The 13,860-nt window shown below is 36.3% G+C and overlaps 3 protein-coding genes across 5 annotated transcripts; 2 read left to right on the top strand and 1 right to left on the bottom strand.

Annotated features, from left to right (window-relative positions):
• The first annotated feature begins 3,993 nt into the window (after window positions 1-3,993).
• Window positions 3,994-6,209, top strand: bnip1b (BCL2 interacting protein 1b). Its single transcript, XM_078931218.1, has 5 exons — window positions 3,994-4,077; window positions 4,560-4,652; window positions 4,730-4,821; window positions 5,798-5,916; window positions 6,013-6,209. Exons 1-5 carry the CDS (start codon window positions 3,994-3,996, stop codon window positions 6,207-6,209), a joined length of 585 nt encoding a protein of 194 aa, XP_078787344.1.
• On the top strand, window positions 4,560-13,393 carry htatsf1 (HIV-1 Tat specific factor 1). 3 transcript variants are annotated; one of them, XM_078930701.1, is made up of 14 exons: window positions 4,560-4,652; window positions 4,730-4,821; window positions 5,117-5,224; window positions 5,798-5,916; window positions 6,013-6,111; window positions 10,279-10,443; window positions 10,596-10,830; window positions 10,926-10,973; window positions 11,056-11,210; window positions 11,304-11,467; window positions 12,361-12,457; window positions 12,531-12,620; window positions 12,704-12,841; window positions 12,986-13,393. In XM_078930701.1, the coding sequence occupies exons 6-14, from the start codon at window positions 10,279-10,281 to the stop codon at window positions 13,256-13,258; spliced, it is 1,365 nt and encodes a 454-aa protein (XP_078786827.1). In that variant the 5' UTR covers window positions 4,560-4,652; window positions 4,730-4,821; window positions 5,117-5,224; window positions 5,798-5,916; window positions 6,013-6,111; the 3' UTR covers window positions 13,259-13,393. The 3 variants fall into 3 exon arrangements, with proteins under 3 accessions (XP_078786827.1, XP_020564386.2, XP_078786828.1); XM_020708727.3 differs by lacking the exons at window positions 4,560-4,652; window positions 4,730-4,821; window positions 5,117-5,224; window positions 5,798-5,916; window positions 6,013-6,111 and adding an exon at window positions 9,599-9,827; XM_078930702.1 differs by lacking the exons at window positions 4,560-4,652; window positions 4,730-4,821; window positions 5,117-5,224; window positions 5,798-5,916; window positions 6,013-6,111 and adding an exon at window positions 10,058-10,161.
• Window positions 6,892-9,540, bottom strand: bod1 (biorientation of chromosomes in cell division 1). The gene is made up of 3 exons (XM_004076151.5): window positions 9,249-9,540; window positions 8,943-9,067; window positions 6,892-8,258 (listed from the first exon to the last, which is right to left on the bottom strand). Exons 1-3 carry the CDS (start codon window positions 9,390-9,392, stop codon window positions 8,045-8,047), a joined length of 483 nt encoding a protein of 160 aa, XP_004076199.1. The 5' UTR covers window positions 9,393-9,540; the 3' UTR covers window positions 6,892-8,044.
• Window positions 13,394-13,860: the final 467 nt, after the last annotated feature.

Raw genomic sequence — 13,860 nt, 5'->3', positions numbered from 1 at the left:
CTCTGTTTGTGGCAGCGGGAGACTTGGGCCTGCTTTATACCTGGACAATAATAATGCATTCTTCAGAGGTTTTGACGTGGAGCACTGTGTTGCTGCCCTTTGAGACCTTTTATTTTTGCGACAAACAAACAAAAAATAGTTTAAAAAAAAAAAGACTTTCCATTTCTTAACTTTGCTATAATGAAGTGCCAGATCCTCCTTGAAGTCAGTGTTGGCATGGAGTCGCTGCGAATGAAGCGACAAACTGAGCATGGAGGTAAACGTGGTGCTAACCTGTCCGTGGCTGGGTGCTACAGGAACATGGCTGTGTTGAATTTTAGCCATATTATTCCTTCTGTTGATGACTCCGGTCAGTCTCGTGTTTCTGACTGCTGCACTGCTGTACGCTGACATAGCGAGGTATAACTATGCTGCTGCTTTGCTGATGAATGTAGACTAGTCTTCCTCAGCAGGATCACACAGACAAACGCGAGTGTCTTGTGGAGATTTTTCCTGTTGTTTGACCTTGTTTGGAGAACTCAAAGAGGGAGACTTTGGTCATCGGGATCCAGAAAGATCTTGAATGTTGTATCTTTATTTGGCCGCTGTCTTTGCTTATATGTTTAAACTTCTTTTTATTAATATTATGGTTTGATATTTATGCTCTCGACTCTGTATTATGTTCTACTTTTCCTAAATTATATTTTGCCTTTTTTTTCTCCCTCTGACCTACGTGTTCATAACGATATGTGATATTTATTTGCGAGTTCCTCTAAAATTTATATTTAAGATGATTGAATCCAGAGTTTGGAGCTTTTCCGCTGAGGAGGCGTCCGTGAGTCTGGGATGTTTCGAGAGAGTCACAGACAGGATCATTTATTTTGTTGGCCTGTAAGTGTATTTAAATTGAAACTAATTTAGCAAAAATTATTTTTTCCTTATTTATGGATAACATAGGTTATTTTTAGTTACTGGATTGATTTCAATTTACAGCTAATCTAAATGAATATCTGCACAGATTTTTAAGAAAAAAAACTTTTTTTTATTAATAAGAAAGAAATTCCTGTCTGTGAGGCTCAGGAACTTGTTTGAAGTTGGTCAGAAAGGGTTGAGCTAAAACCCTAACGTAAATCATCCAATCAGCAAACAGAACCTCTTCCTGACATGGGTCTTTCTGACTCTTTATTGAGGTTTGGTTGCTTAAATGCTTTAGATTTAATTTTCGTGTTGATTTCAGTTGTGGGGGGGGGGGCTGTTGAGCTACTGACTCCCCCCCCTTCCTGTTATTAGGGTGTGAAAGTTGTCCTGTCAGGGGGCCCCTGAGATTTGACGGGGTCATTAAAAGGCTGGTGGGCAGAGACCCTTCACCTTTCCTAGCAGCAAGCGATGCGGTCAGATTTCATTTCCTTTTTTTTTTTTCCCCGCATCCCGACCTTATAAAAGAATTCTAAAAACAGCAACAACCCACTCTTGACAATAAAATTCAAACTCCTCTTTCTATTTATGCACACATCATGCAACAAAGCAGTGATTTTTATCTCCTTCCAGACTTGCCAAAACGCTCGAAGCACGAAACATTAAAATAAAAAAAAATGCTTATCTTACACATTTGATATGATTTCATTATATGTTTTAAATTTAACGGCTGGTGAGACGATTTTCTAGGAAAACCATACAAGCCCAAACATGTAGATGATCTGGGAGGTTATCGATCATCCTGAGCTCCACAGCTACATGCCATTGTTATGATGCTTCTGGTCTTGTATGGTATCTTCTTTGACTAGATCAACAGCATGGGATCTCTGTAGTTAGTCCTGTGTGTGTTCCTCTCCCTGGTCTCAGTAGGAAGGCTGTACTTCATTGCTAAGTGTTGTATAATAGATCTCTTGGTGATACTAATTTTCTAAAGACGCGAAACCTGCAGAAAGTGTATCCTGCTGAAACTAACTTGATCCTCTCTTTTAGCATTGACGTCTATATTTGTAGTTCACATATATGCCTGTTCAAATAAAATATCTCGACAATTGTTATATTTATGTTGTGTAATAAATGTTATTGGTTTTTACTTTTGTTTCGACTAACTTTCTTTTTACACCTTCTTTCGGGGCACAGTTTGTGGCTTTATACACAGCTGGGGGGGCCCCCCCCCCATGGTTTGTACTGTAAACGCTTCTTCTGGTTTTTGTCTTGGACTGCTCGGCATCCTGCGGTCACCTTCCCTGAACGTTTGTTGTGTTCTTGTGCCTCTTTTTCTTTTTTCTTTTTTAAAGACCATTCTCTTCTGTGGTATCAGCCAGGTGTTGATATTGCAGCTCTGCTTGTAACCATGTTAGTCTGATTATGTTTTATTGATTTTAATATCAAAATAATAAAAACCATTAGCACCCCACCATGACTCCTGCTGCCTTTATTTATGTGTGGGTTGTCTCTGTGATATATTCTCTTTCTTCTTTTTACATCAACAATTCACAGACTCTTTAATCATTCTTCTTCAATAAAATCTGGTGTAATCCACATGATTAACAGGATTTTGCTTAATCCATCCATATCTATAGACATTAAAGCATGTTTTTAATACAAGTCAAAGAAAGAACTCAGAGAAATATATATGATGAAATATAATTTCATCGTTTATGATTTTTACACAGATCTCTCCTCACCAAAAGGTTGAACAGTTTATTTTACACAGATTTTTAACTATTTGAAGTGTATAGACATTTATATGACACTATATACAACAGTTTTGATTAATTGTAATTCCTCATCAGTTTTATGTGCGATTAAAGTAGCAATCTACCAATAATAGTTAAAGGCACGCTGCTAAACAGTTGTAGTTTATTGATTTGTTAATATTAAATATTGAAGCTTTTATTAAAAATAATTTCAAATCCTTTATTGAAAATTCTTTGTCAATTTTAAACTAGTATATTAAAAGGTTCCTGACTATAAACATGTGTGAATGATAAACACTAAAGATGTTCAGTTACGATGTGGATGTCTTTTTGATATGAGGCCCATAGTTTGAGACTATAAGAGAAATAGAAGAGGCGGATGGACTACAAAAGGTTCAAGGGGCTGGAGGGAAAGAAAAGACTGGAGAATAAATCTATAAATGCCATAAAAACTGTTAAAGTGTTTAGATTAATGCTACATTACATACATAAATACAAGTAACAAAAGTGAAGCACAGAAATGTATATAAAGTCTATGAATGTCTATAAAAAAGCTATGGTAGATAAACTAGTCAGCTTCAATTATTGATTCTAAATGATTAATGGATTAAAAAATGGATTTGCTGATATCTTTTTTTTAAATGCCACTGTAAAAAACAGTTCAATTTAAATAATACAGTTGGGTCCACTTCAAATGTTGATTTTGCTAACATGGTCATAAAAAGTTTTTATTAAATAAAAAGCTGGTAAAAAAGCCCCAAACCTGCTGGATTTAAAAAAAAAAGCTTTGATCTTTTTGAACTTATATAAATTTCATCATTAGCCTATGTAATATGTTAAATCACTCAAATTGGAGTAAAAATTATTCATCCAATTAATTAATTGAATAAATGTTATAAAATAACTGAAGAATTATCTACTTTAATGTCAGTATTAGTCTGCAGATTTATTTTGTTTTTTTGTCTAAAACTTCAGAATCAGATAAATAAACCCAAACATGTCAAGTCACTATATCAAGTTCAATATTTGGTATATATAAAAATTTTAATAAAACTAATAAAATAAAACAAAACTATCTGTTTTAGTTTTTCTGACGAAACTGAAATGTTATCTAATGTGCATGGCCTAAAAATTTAAGAAAGTAATTAAGTGGGATAACTGTACAGCTTTTAAATATACTCTTAAAAAGTATATATTTTCTATTATATTTTAAAAAGCATGTGACAGGTTATTAAAAGAAAAACAACAAATACGAGAAGGATATTTTGTATTTTTGGGAGTTTGCATTATTCAACTTTGGCTGAATATTTTTGAGCTTCTCGGCCTCCGTCCAAAAACAAACATGGCGTCTTCGACGGATGTTCATGTCCGGATTTGCGCACAAGAAATCATAAAATATGATTTAGAAATCAAAGCTCTCGTACAGGTAAGTGTGGTAATGTTTTTTAAATGAAAAATCTGTTTTCTCTCTCCAAATTTCGTCATTAAAGGAGAAAGAAAAGCGACAACAAAAAAGGTTGAGCTAACGTTAGCTTAACAGTTGAGTTGGTTGTTGATCCATGAACTTTTTTTTAACATAAGCATTCTTCACTTGGACACTTTTTTAAAAAAAAAAATCAGTGACTTCAAGGATATACACATATATATACACTCACCCAGTAGGTATTCCTCAAAATCATTTAAAAATGAATGAAATGGTTACATTTTATTTTGACATTCAGTTAAAAAATTATTAAAAATAATAATTCCTTTACTATTTCATTTTAAAAGTACTTTTAAAATTTTTGCACAACATTTTTTCTCTACACAGTAGCATTTTTCCACTCAAAGTTACTCTTACCATTTGCCTCTGTTTCTCTGGGTAAAAATAATTGTCTTTAATAAAAACAGTTTGTTTGCCACTTTTAGGACATCAGAGATTGTTCTGGACCTCAGTATTCACTTATGGAGCTCAACTCTCAAATCAAAGAGAAATTCAACAAGCTGAGGCTCAGGATACAGGTTTGGCCCCTGAACATTGAAACTGCACTGCAGTCAACAGATTCCCCGTTTACGTAATGCCACGTTGTTCCTGTCAGGACCTGGAGCAGATGGCCATAGAGCAAGACAGAGAGACGGACAGACTCGCCGTTCAAGCAGAGACGGAGAGCCAGCGACGACAAATGGTGAGGTAAGTTTGTGTTAGCCCAAAAGTTTCATTTCCTGCCTGATCTCGTAAAACGTTATAGATCCCAGATGATCTTGTAGTGTTTTCAGTTATATCTGCACTATTTAACAGTTATAAATATTGAGCTAATTTATATGAGGGTGGTGTGTTATTTTAAAATAGGAAGCAAATAACAACAGCAAAAAGAAATTTTTTTTTAGCTAACATCCCCATGACATCATATTAAACCAATGAAAAAAGAAAATGAGAAAATCTCTGCAGTTTTTGTTGTTAATTGTTCCTTCTTTGTGGAGACTAGTAATCAGACTGCATGGAGGAAAGCCAACTTGGCTTGTAAACTTGCCATAGACAACATGGAGAAAAATGAGCTGCTGCATGCTGGAGAAAACAGGAGCCCCAGACAAAGGTTAGTATTGATTATTCCCTGAAATAATTTAACTTTTGTGTCACTAAGCTATTTGTTCCCAATATAAAGGTTTGAGGACTTTTTCCATCAAGTCTACTTTATGGTAATCTTTCTGATACAAGAGCCCATTCTTTTCAGTTTGAGAGTTTTTGTTGATAACTATTATTATTGCTTATTATTTAGTTTTAGTATGTTAGTACATGACAGCTGTCATGTACTAACATCCCCATAATACTTAACAGTTACTTCAACTGCTGTTAAACAGAAATGAAAAAAGGTTCTCTGCAAGTGTTCAACATATTTTCAATTTCCCCTTGATTGGCTTCCTTTAAACAAAAGCTCCTAAAATTCAATTTCCAATACATGTGAGAGGCAGTAACAATGTGATTTATTTATAAAAAAAAAATTTTTATATCTTCTCTTCTGTTTGTCATTTTTACTTTGTTGTACTTTTTAATAAATCTTGTGCAAAATAGATACATTGAGAAAAAAAAAGATCTTTCTGTCTTTTTACCTTGAACCTGAAAGAGACATTTTGATCCCTTCACTGCTCTGCATGTTTGTCTGTTCCAGAAAAGTAACTAAAGAAAGCCTGGTGGAAACGAGCGGCAACATCACAGAGAGTCTGATGTCCATCAGCAGGATGATGGCGGAACAGGTGAAGCAGAGCGAAGACACCATTGGCACCCTTGGTAAAGGAACCAGATTAAAATATATATAGTTAATGTTCACTTCTCTTAGTAAGGTTTAAAGAAAGTTTAAATGCCACTCTGTCCTCTTTGTTACAGCCACCTCCTCAAGGACGGTCCAGGAAACCAACGAGGAGTTCAAAAGCATGACGGGAACCATCCATCTGGGCAGAAAACTGATCCTCAAGTACAACCGACGTGAGCTGACAGACAAGCTGCTGATTTTTCTTGCTTTGGCTCTCTTCTTCGCCACTGTCCTCTACATCCTCAAGAAGCGCCTCTTCCCCTTTATTTGAAGAGCAGTGCGGCCTCATTTCTAACTCAAATTGAGTTCAAAAAGATTTCCTTTGGCGGTGGAGTAGAAGTTTCAGGTTCAACATGCAATGAGATGGTTTGGAATCAGCATACACAAAAATCCTTTAACTCCAATGAAAGGAATGACGTGGCTAATGCTCCCCACTGCCTTAATATAATCACCTGGACTAACTGGATTGATAATCTGTGTCTCGTCTGGATTTCAAGCACAATAAACTGATTCTAAAATATTTGCTTAATTTTTAAAAGGTAACCAGAGTCACAGTGGGCAAATCTGAAGCTTCTTCTGGTGTTACCAATGCCATTGTGTCTTAAATGACCGTGTTAGTTCAGTCTGTTCTTCGCGGCGTTCCTTGGACTCTGGTCTTTTCTGTAACTTTTGAGGAGCAAAACATAATCTTTTCTAAAAACTCTGAACAAAAAACTATTTCTCGTAACTAAGGATTTTCAGGTAACCAGTCTGAGATTGAGATGAAATCTAAAATAACATGTTAAGAGTAATAAAAGAAAAATAAATAAATCCCTTTTAATGAATTGTTTCTCTTTGGTTTAGCACTTCAGCTTGATTGTGCTCTTTTGCCTCCTGAACTTCTGCATTATTTGGATGAGAGTCTAAATGTAAAGGTTTCAAATATTTCTCCTCAAACAGATGCAGAGAATCTCTAATGCTCGCTTGTTTATATATTCAAATATGGATTACATTTTGGAAAACAAAAGAAAAATTTCACAAACTGCAAAGTAAACAAATCCGAAAAGGACATTAAGAATAAATAAATCCAAAAGTAGAAAAAACAGAAAAGGTTCAATCCGCCTGCTTTTCAAAGAAAGAAATTACAGGATTTTTTAAAATACACATTAAAAATCTGATGTTAATCAACTTTTGTCCATATTCTTTAGAAACATGAAGTAGTAAGTTTGTGTCGGGGACCGAAGAGAGAAACGAGTCATTTGTTGATGACTTCAGATGTTAAATGGACTTTCTCTGTCTAATATTCTAATGTGATTAATTCTGTCACAATTGTTCAAAATGTTGCCTTTTTGCTTAAAAATAAGATTTTCAATCTGAGGTTCTCATTTACAAGGTTGTGTCTTTGAAAATCTAGAAAATTTGACTTTAGCTTTTACAACAATCATGTATCATGTTTTTTATTTATTTAGATATAAAGTAAATACTGGTATTTATGGTAAAGAATGATCTAAAATGCAGATTATTATTTTTTTTCCTGTTTGCATGTGCTTTCACCTAATGGAACTAGTAACCTAATTGAGGTTTTGGGCTTTACCAAACACAAAAAACGACACTTCTGAGGGGAATAAAAGTAACATGGGATATGGATTTTTTTTTAAAGATGATAAGATGGATAGTAATTAAAGACAAAAAAAATTGATGGTGTCCAAAAAAACCCAAAATACCCTGGACATTTACAATAGAGCAAATTTAGATGGTGAGTTTTAATCATACAATTAGGAGACTCTGCTTGGACAGGAAATCAAGCAGGAAATTTTCCTTACACATCTATCAATTAAAAGAAAAATCCTTAAGGGTTAAAAAATATTCAAAAGACAAAAAATTCTTAATAAAAGCAGGAATAATTTTTACCAACAAAAAAAAGTATATTTAATATTTAAAACCCATTCAAAAAAGGAAGAGCAATGAAGCAGCAGCGGTGCATCACCTGTAATTTAAATCAGCTTTGTGCAGCACAGATGGGCAATGAAACAGCCCAAACTCTAAACCCTCAACTAACACCAACTCCTTCCCCTCTGCATCCTCTTGGCCTCTGACATCCAAAGACAGACAGACTTTTGCTTTGGCTCAGGGCGTTTTGGGGCCAGAGACGTAGGGAGTCTCTTCAGTCTCTGTCTGTTCACATGGAGCACAGTTAGCACTTGGGGGGCCTTCCTCCTTTCTGTCCCCTGAGAGAAAATCGTGGATGGCTGTTTCTATTTGCGGACGGAAAATGTGGTTCATCTTGGGGTCCACAACCTGAGTAATGATCCTGTCCACACCGGACTCCAACATGCCTGATCTGAAGAAGAAGGAATACAAAACAATAAATGTAAACACATGGAAATTGTAAACATTTCTTAAGAGATATAGAGGCATTTTTGGTGTACACTGTAGAAGCAGTGTCATATTTTAAATCTCTTAATACAAGAATTATTGGGTTTTTAACGAATCGCAGAAAGAAGACACGTGTAATAAACGTATTCTGAAGGAAACTCAGACAATGTATTTGGGCAGAGACCCGATTGAACATTCGGACAAAAATTCCAAGCCAGAGAACGGCTGAAAAACAAAGGAATTAAGGTAAAAAACAAGTGGGAGAATTCTGTAAAAAAATGAAACATTTGATCAAAATTCATTTAAATAAATGTGAAAGTTGATAGTCATACCAAAAAATATCTGACGTCACAAAATGAGGTCTACAAGGAGTAAAAAATGCAGCACATTTACATTCTGAAAACTAATTTTGCACTTTGGGATAGTTTTTACTGCATGAAAGGTAGTGTTGAAATAAATCCCTGTACTTTAACAATGACATTTAGTTAATGACTTATTTTAAGGATGTTTAGGAGCCTCCCAAATGTTTGGAAGATGCAGAAAAGCAGCAGTAGCATCATTGACGTCACAGCCGCAAAGGATCGCGGTCATTTGGGCAACATTTCAACTAGTTAAAGCTGCTGGTGTTTCAGTGGAAGGCTGTACTCACTGAACTACGCTTTGCCTCAGCCCATTCCTCATCTGGTTCTTGTTGTTGGACGGGTTCCACTCTTGAGTGCTGAGATGCGATGTGACAAAATTGTCCACTTTCTGTCGTAGGTTCTGATAGGCAGGCTGGAAACCACAACTGAGTCATTGGACTGTTTTACAACAACGGAACCTCAACGAACTCCTAAATGTCATCTATTTATACTAATTATAAGACTAGGTGTCATCTAAATGTTCTATAGAAGCTATGTTGGAATAAATAATCACTTAATATGCGAGTTGTTGCTGTTGAATCTACTAAAAGTACCTTTGTATCAACATCTGCCAAGCAATCACGACGAAATTCGTCAAAAAGTCCCCGGTTCTTCAGATGCTCTACAATCATACCGATGAGCTGTGGGTCTCCCGGAGGAAGGGTGGCCGGGTTAACATTATTGCTACCCTCCGCCATTCCAGTCGTACTTAAATGTTAACTCCGCTACCTGTTAGCTGCATTGAGAGCTCACTAGAATAACAAAAACCCGCTCGGGGGCTGAGTAAGACAAGTGCGCTTGATTCATGTGTGCTAACAAGCTGCGGTTAGGGGGGCTTATTCTTAGCAAATGACAAAATAATACGGGGAGGAGCAGGTGTACAAATCGAATGCCAATTTTTTTCAGCGCATGCGCATTGAGATTTTAACCTCGGAAGCAATTGTTTCAAGCGTCCTCGCGGAATCAAGCAATAAACAAACGTCCATTAGAAAAGGGAGGAATAACTCTTTGCATTATTCGCCCTTTGAATATAGATAATAGTTTAAATCCAGGCTTGGCCTGATTGGGGAAATTTATTGAGTGCTTTTATCTTGCAGCATTTAGAAAAGCTTGTTCCGACGAGTCATTTCGAGGTAACGTTAGCCATTTGCTAACACATCAGACACAATGATTAGTATGCCTAATCGTTGGCGTTGAGCTGTAAAGAACTATCTTGCTCTAAACTGAACTTCTTTATCGACATGATAACTAATAATAGTTTGAGTTTGCCAAATAAGGATTATTGTAAAAAATAGTGTTGAAGTTGATTGAAGCCTTGGCTGCTCCATTCAATTGCGCATGTGCAGTTGCGTCACAGTAAGATTCAAAATTGGTACTTTGTTGTCATTTAAAATTATATGCAGGTCACATTAAAACAGAATAAACTTATATAAATATCGGAAGTTTAAAAATAAACTCTTAAGAGCCGTAAGTGTATCCTGATCGAAGTAACTCGGCATATACTGCAACTGCTGTTGTTTGGCTGATCTTACGACAAAGCTTGGATTTTATGTTTTTTTTTGTTTTTTTTTTGTTTTTTTGCAGATGAGTAATGAAAAAGATGCAAACAAAGAGTTTATGGAGCAGCTGCGAATGCATGAACTCTATGGACAGAGAAAGGATGATGGTTCTGACCCCTTCACCTATACAGATCCAGCAGATGGGACGGTGTATGACTGGGACCCAGAAAAAAAGGCTTGGTTCCCTAAAGTATGGATGTTTTTTATCCTCTTTTGTTTTTCCCAGAAGTTTCTGACACCTAAAATATCACTAATTATTTATTTTTATTTATTTGTTTTAGAACATTGAGATATTTGACACTTTTTTTTAAAATCTAAGGCAGGATTACTTTATCTCCACAGGTAACAGATGACTTTATAGCAGCCTACCAGGCCAACTATGGCTTCACTAAGGAAGGAGATCCAGACACCAATGCTGGAGCAGTAAGCAGCTCTGACCCACCAGCTCCTGAACCAAACAGCAAAGCTCCAGAAAAGGCAAAATCAGAAACTTCTGCCGCAAAGCCGGCTCCAGACCAGACTGAGGCTACCACCAATCAAGCCAAGCAGAAAGGAGAAAAGAGGAAAGCTGACCCAGGTAATCAGAAAAACTCACCCACATACATTCATTCCCATTCGCAAATGTTGTTCAAGCTGAATTAAAAAGCACGAAATAACTTTGTCTTCATTTAGGGTGGTTTGAGATTGACGAAGGCAAAAACACAAACGTCTATGTTTCGGGTATGTGCCTTTCAGCTAAAGAGAAGATGATGCTTTTGTTAATTCCTTCTAATATTTTAAGCTTCTCCTCTTTTCTTCTCAGGTTTACCTCCTGACATCACCCCTGAGGAGTTTGTCGGGTTGATGTCTAAGTATGGCATTGTGATGCGGGATCCCATCACTGAAGAGTACAAAGTCAAACTGTACAAAGATAAAGACGGAAATCTAAAGGGAGACGGTCTGTGTTGCTATCTCAAGGTGAGAGAGCTTCTTACTTTTTTCTTACCTTTGAAAAAAAAATTCTTATTATTAGATTATTTCCTTTTGATGGTATGTTTTTTTTTTGAACAGAAAGAATCGCTGGAATTGGCTGTGCGTCTGCTGGACGAGTATGAGGTCAGAGGTTATAAACTCCACGTGGAAGCAGCGCAGTTTGAGCTGAAGGGTCAGTATGATGCCAGCAAGAAGAAGAAGAAGAGCAAAGACTACAAGAAGAAGCTGCAACAGCAGCAGAAGTAAGCGTCACTCATTGCCTTTCATTTGGATGCAGACATTCTTAGTACTTGCTGTCAGCTCACTTTATATCCATCCGAATAAGAATTTAAAATAATAATAGATAAAAAGTTTTTGTCCACCTGTCATTGTCTTCTTCGTTGTAAAGAAAAGTTAGAAAAGTAAAACTGTTCCATTTATCACAATTAGTAACGTTTGATATTAGTTGTTTGGGATTTTATATTTTAGTTGGAAAAACAAAAATAAACAAAAAAGAGAGTTAATAAAAGCTATTAAACTAACCAGAGAAGTTTAGTTTTCATACATTTCCAAAATGACATGACAGTATCTTATGAAAAGCTAATATATAAAAACTCTGTATTACCTAAAAGATAAGCACATTAAAAGGCTATTTTTTTGTTGTAAACAAGCTAAAAGCCTGTAAGAATGCAAACTTTCAATAAAAATTCAAAGTAGTTCATCAATGCATCAATTTAATACCCCAAATTCTGGATCCACAGGTTATCTTGTTGTCAAAAAATTCATTTTTTTTTAATGGACTCAGAAACAAAAGAGGAACTTCAGTGATTTTGATTTATTTCAAGCAATTTCAGCAAAAAAAAATTCAGGGAAAAAATGATTATAATGCATTCATGTATCAAATCTTTTAAGACATTAATTTATGAACGGATTAGAAAATAAATAAAAGAAAATTACATTATAATTTCTCCTAATCCCAGTTTGACATGTTTGCACGTGTTCACACAGCATAACACATTGAATCAGTTACATATGATTGTCGATTAGTTTGATTAATAGCTTGAAAAATGTAGTGGGAAGTTCTATAATCTCACAACCACATAACAGTAACAGAGTTTCTTGGTTTTATCTTATTGCTTATTTTTTGTTCATGTAGGCAGTTGGACTGGAGGCCTGAGAAAAAAGGAGACGTGAGGAAGAGGCATGAAAAAGTTGTCATCATCAGAAACATGTTTCATCCCAGTGATTTTGAGGTACACGGAGGCACTCATGCACTCATTCTCCATCGCAGACTTTCAGTCTAACCCGAACGTGTTTGTTTTGTAGGAAGACCCGCTGGTGCTGAATGAGTACCGCGAAGATCTGAGGACAGAGTGTGAGAAGTTTGGTGGAGTGAAGAAGGTCGTCCTTTTCGATGTGAGTTCAGCTGGATGGGTTTTTCCGGGTGGAGTGGTTTATAATGAATCAGTGGAGTGAACACAGACTCGGTCATGTTGCAGAGACACCCAGACGGGGTGGCATCCGTCGCATTTAAGGAACCTGAGGAAGCAGATGCATGCGTTCTCTCGTTTAACGGCCGCTGGTTTGGAGGTAGGCAGCTGATCGCACATCTGTGGGACGGAACAACAGACTATCAGGTGAGATTTTGGTTCATCGACTTTGCTGCTTAAACATTTTTTATTGTGTGCCGTCCAGAGAAAATTAAAAAGTGAAAAACATCTAAGAATGAAATAAACACAAATACAAATTGAACTCTTTTCGGATGACCTCTCTTTGTGCAGGTTGAAGAGACGACGCGTGAGCGAGAGGAGCGGCTAAAGGGCTGGTCTGCTTTCTTGGAAGGAGGCGATAAAGTACAGCAGACAACCCCCACCACCAAAGAAACAGCAGAAAGCAGTGCTGGATCAGAACCGAAGCCGCCCTCCAGCACCACAGAGTCCGACCTGCAGCCCCAAACAGAACCGCAGTCCTCAAAGCAGCAGCAGCAAGAGGAAGAGCAAGGGGCGGACTCTACCGACAGCAGTCTCGCAGGAAGTGATAATGAGGAAGCCTGAAGACGGCAACATATTTTCTGGGAATTCAGCTTGGACAGTCATGCTCTAGAAAACAGAGCACTTTCCTGTTAAGAGGCTTTCTGACAGTTGAAGGTGTTTTAAAATGTGAAAGAATAAATTTTTTTTTCTACTTTATCATCATGATTTTGGCTTAGAGCGACCAATACTTACTTTGCAGGTCGGTTATTCCTAAAGTACACATCCCTTGAATTCAGTGCAGCTTTTATCATTGTGCACACTGTTTAATTTTATGTAAATGCGACAGATGTTTGCAATTTTTTTTAAAAGTAGCATTAGAAGAGTTCAGCATGATTTCATCATCTCTTCTACTACTCTTAATGAGTGAAACAAATACATGAACACAAACTTACAGACAAGAAAAATCAGATGAAAAATAAAGACGCTATTGCACAAAACCTGATTTCCAGCTGTGCAAATGTCTTAACTTAAGCAAAGGAATCAGTTTGATGTTAAGGGATGCAGGGATGGAAATTAAAAATGTTGTTTTATGAATTGCAATGAATTATTTTGTTTGTTTTTAGTTTAAAAAAAATCCAGTTGTACAATTGCAGAATCTTAATGACTTTAACGAGTCTTTGTTT

Source organism: Oryzias latipes, chromosome 14, assembly GCF_053564925.1.
Source record: "Oryzias latipes strain Hd-rR chromosome 14, Olatipes_Hd-rR_3.1".
In the NCBI taxonomy this organism is placed as follows: domain Eukaryota; kingdom Metazoa; phylum Chordata; class Actinopteri; order Beloniformes; family Adrianichthyidae; genus Oryzias; species Oryzias latipes.
This window is presented reverse-complemented; position numbering and strand designations above follow the sequence as displayed.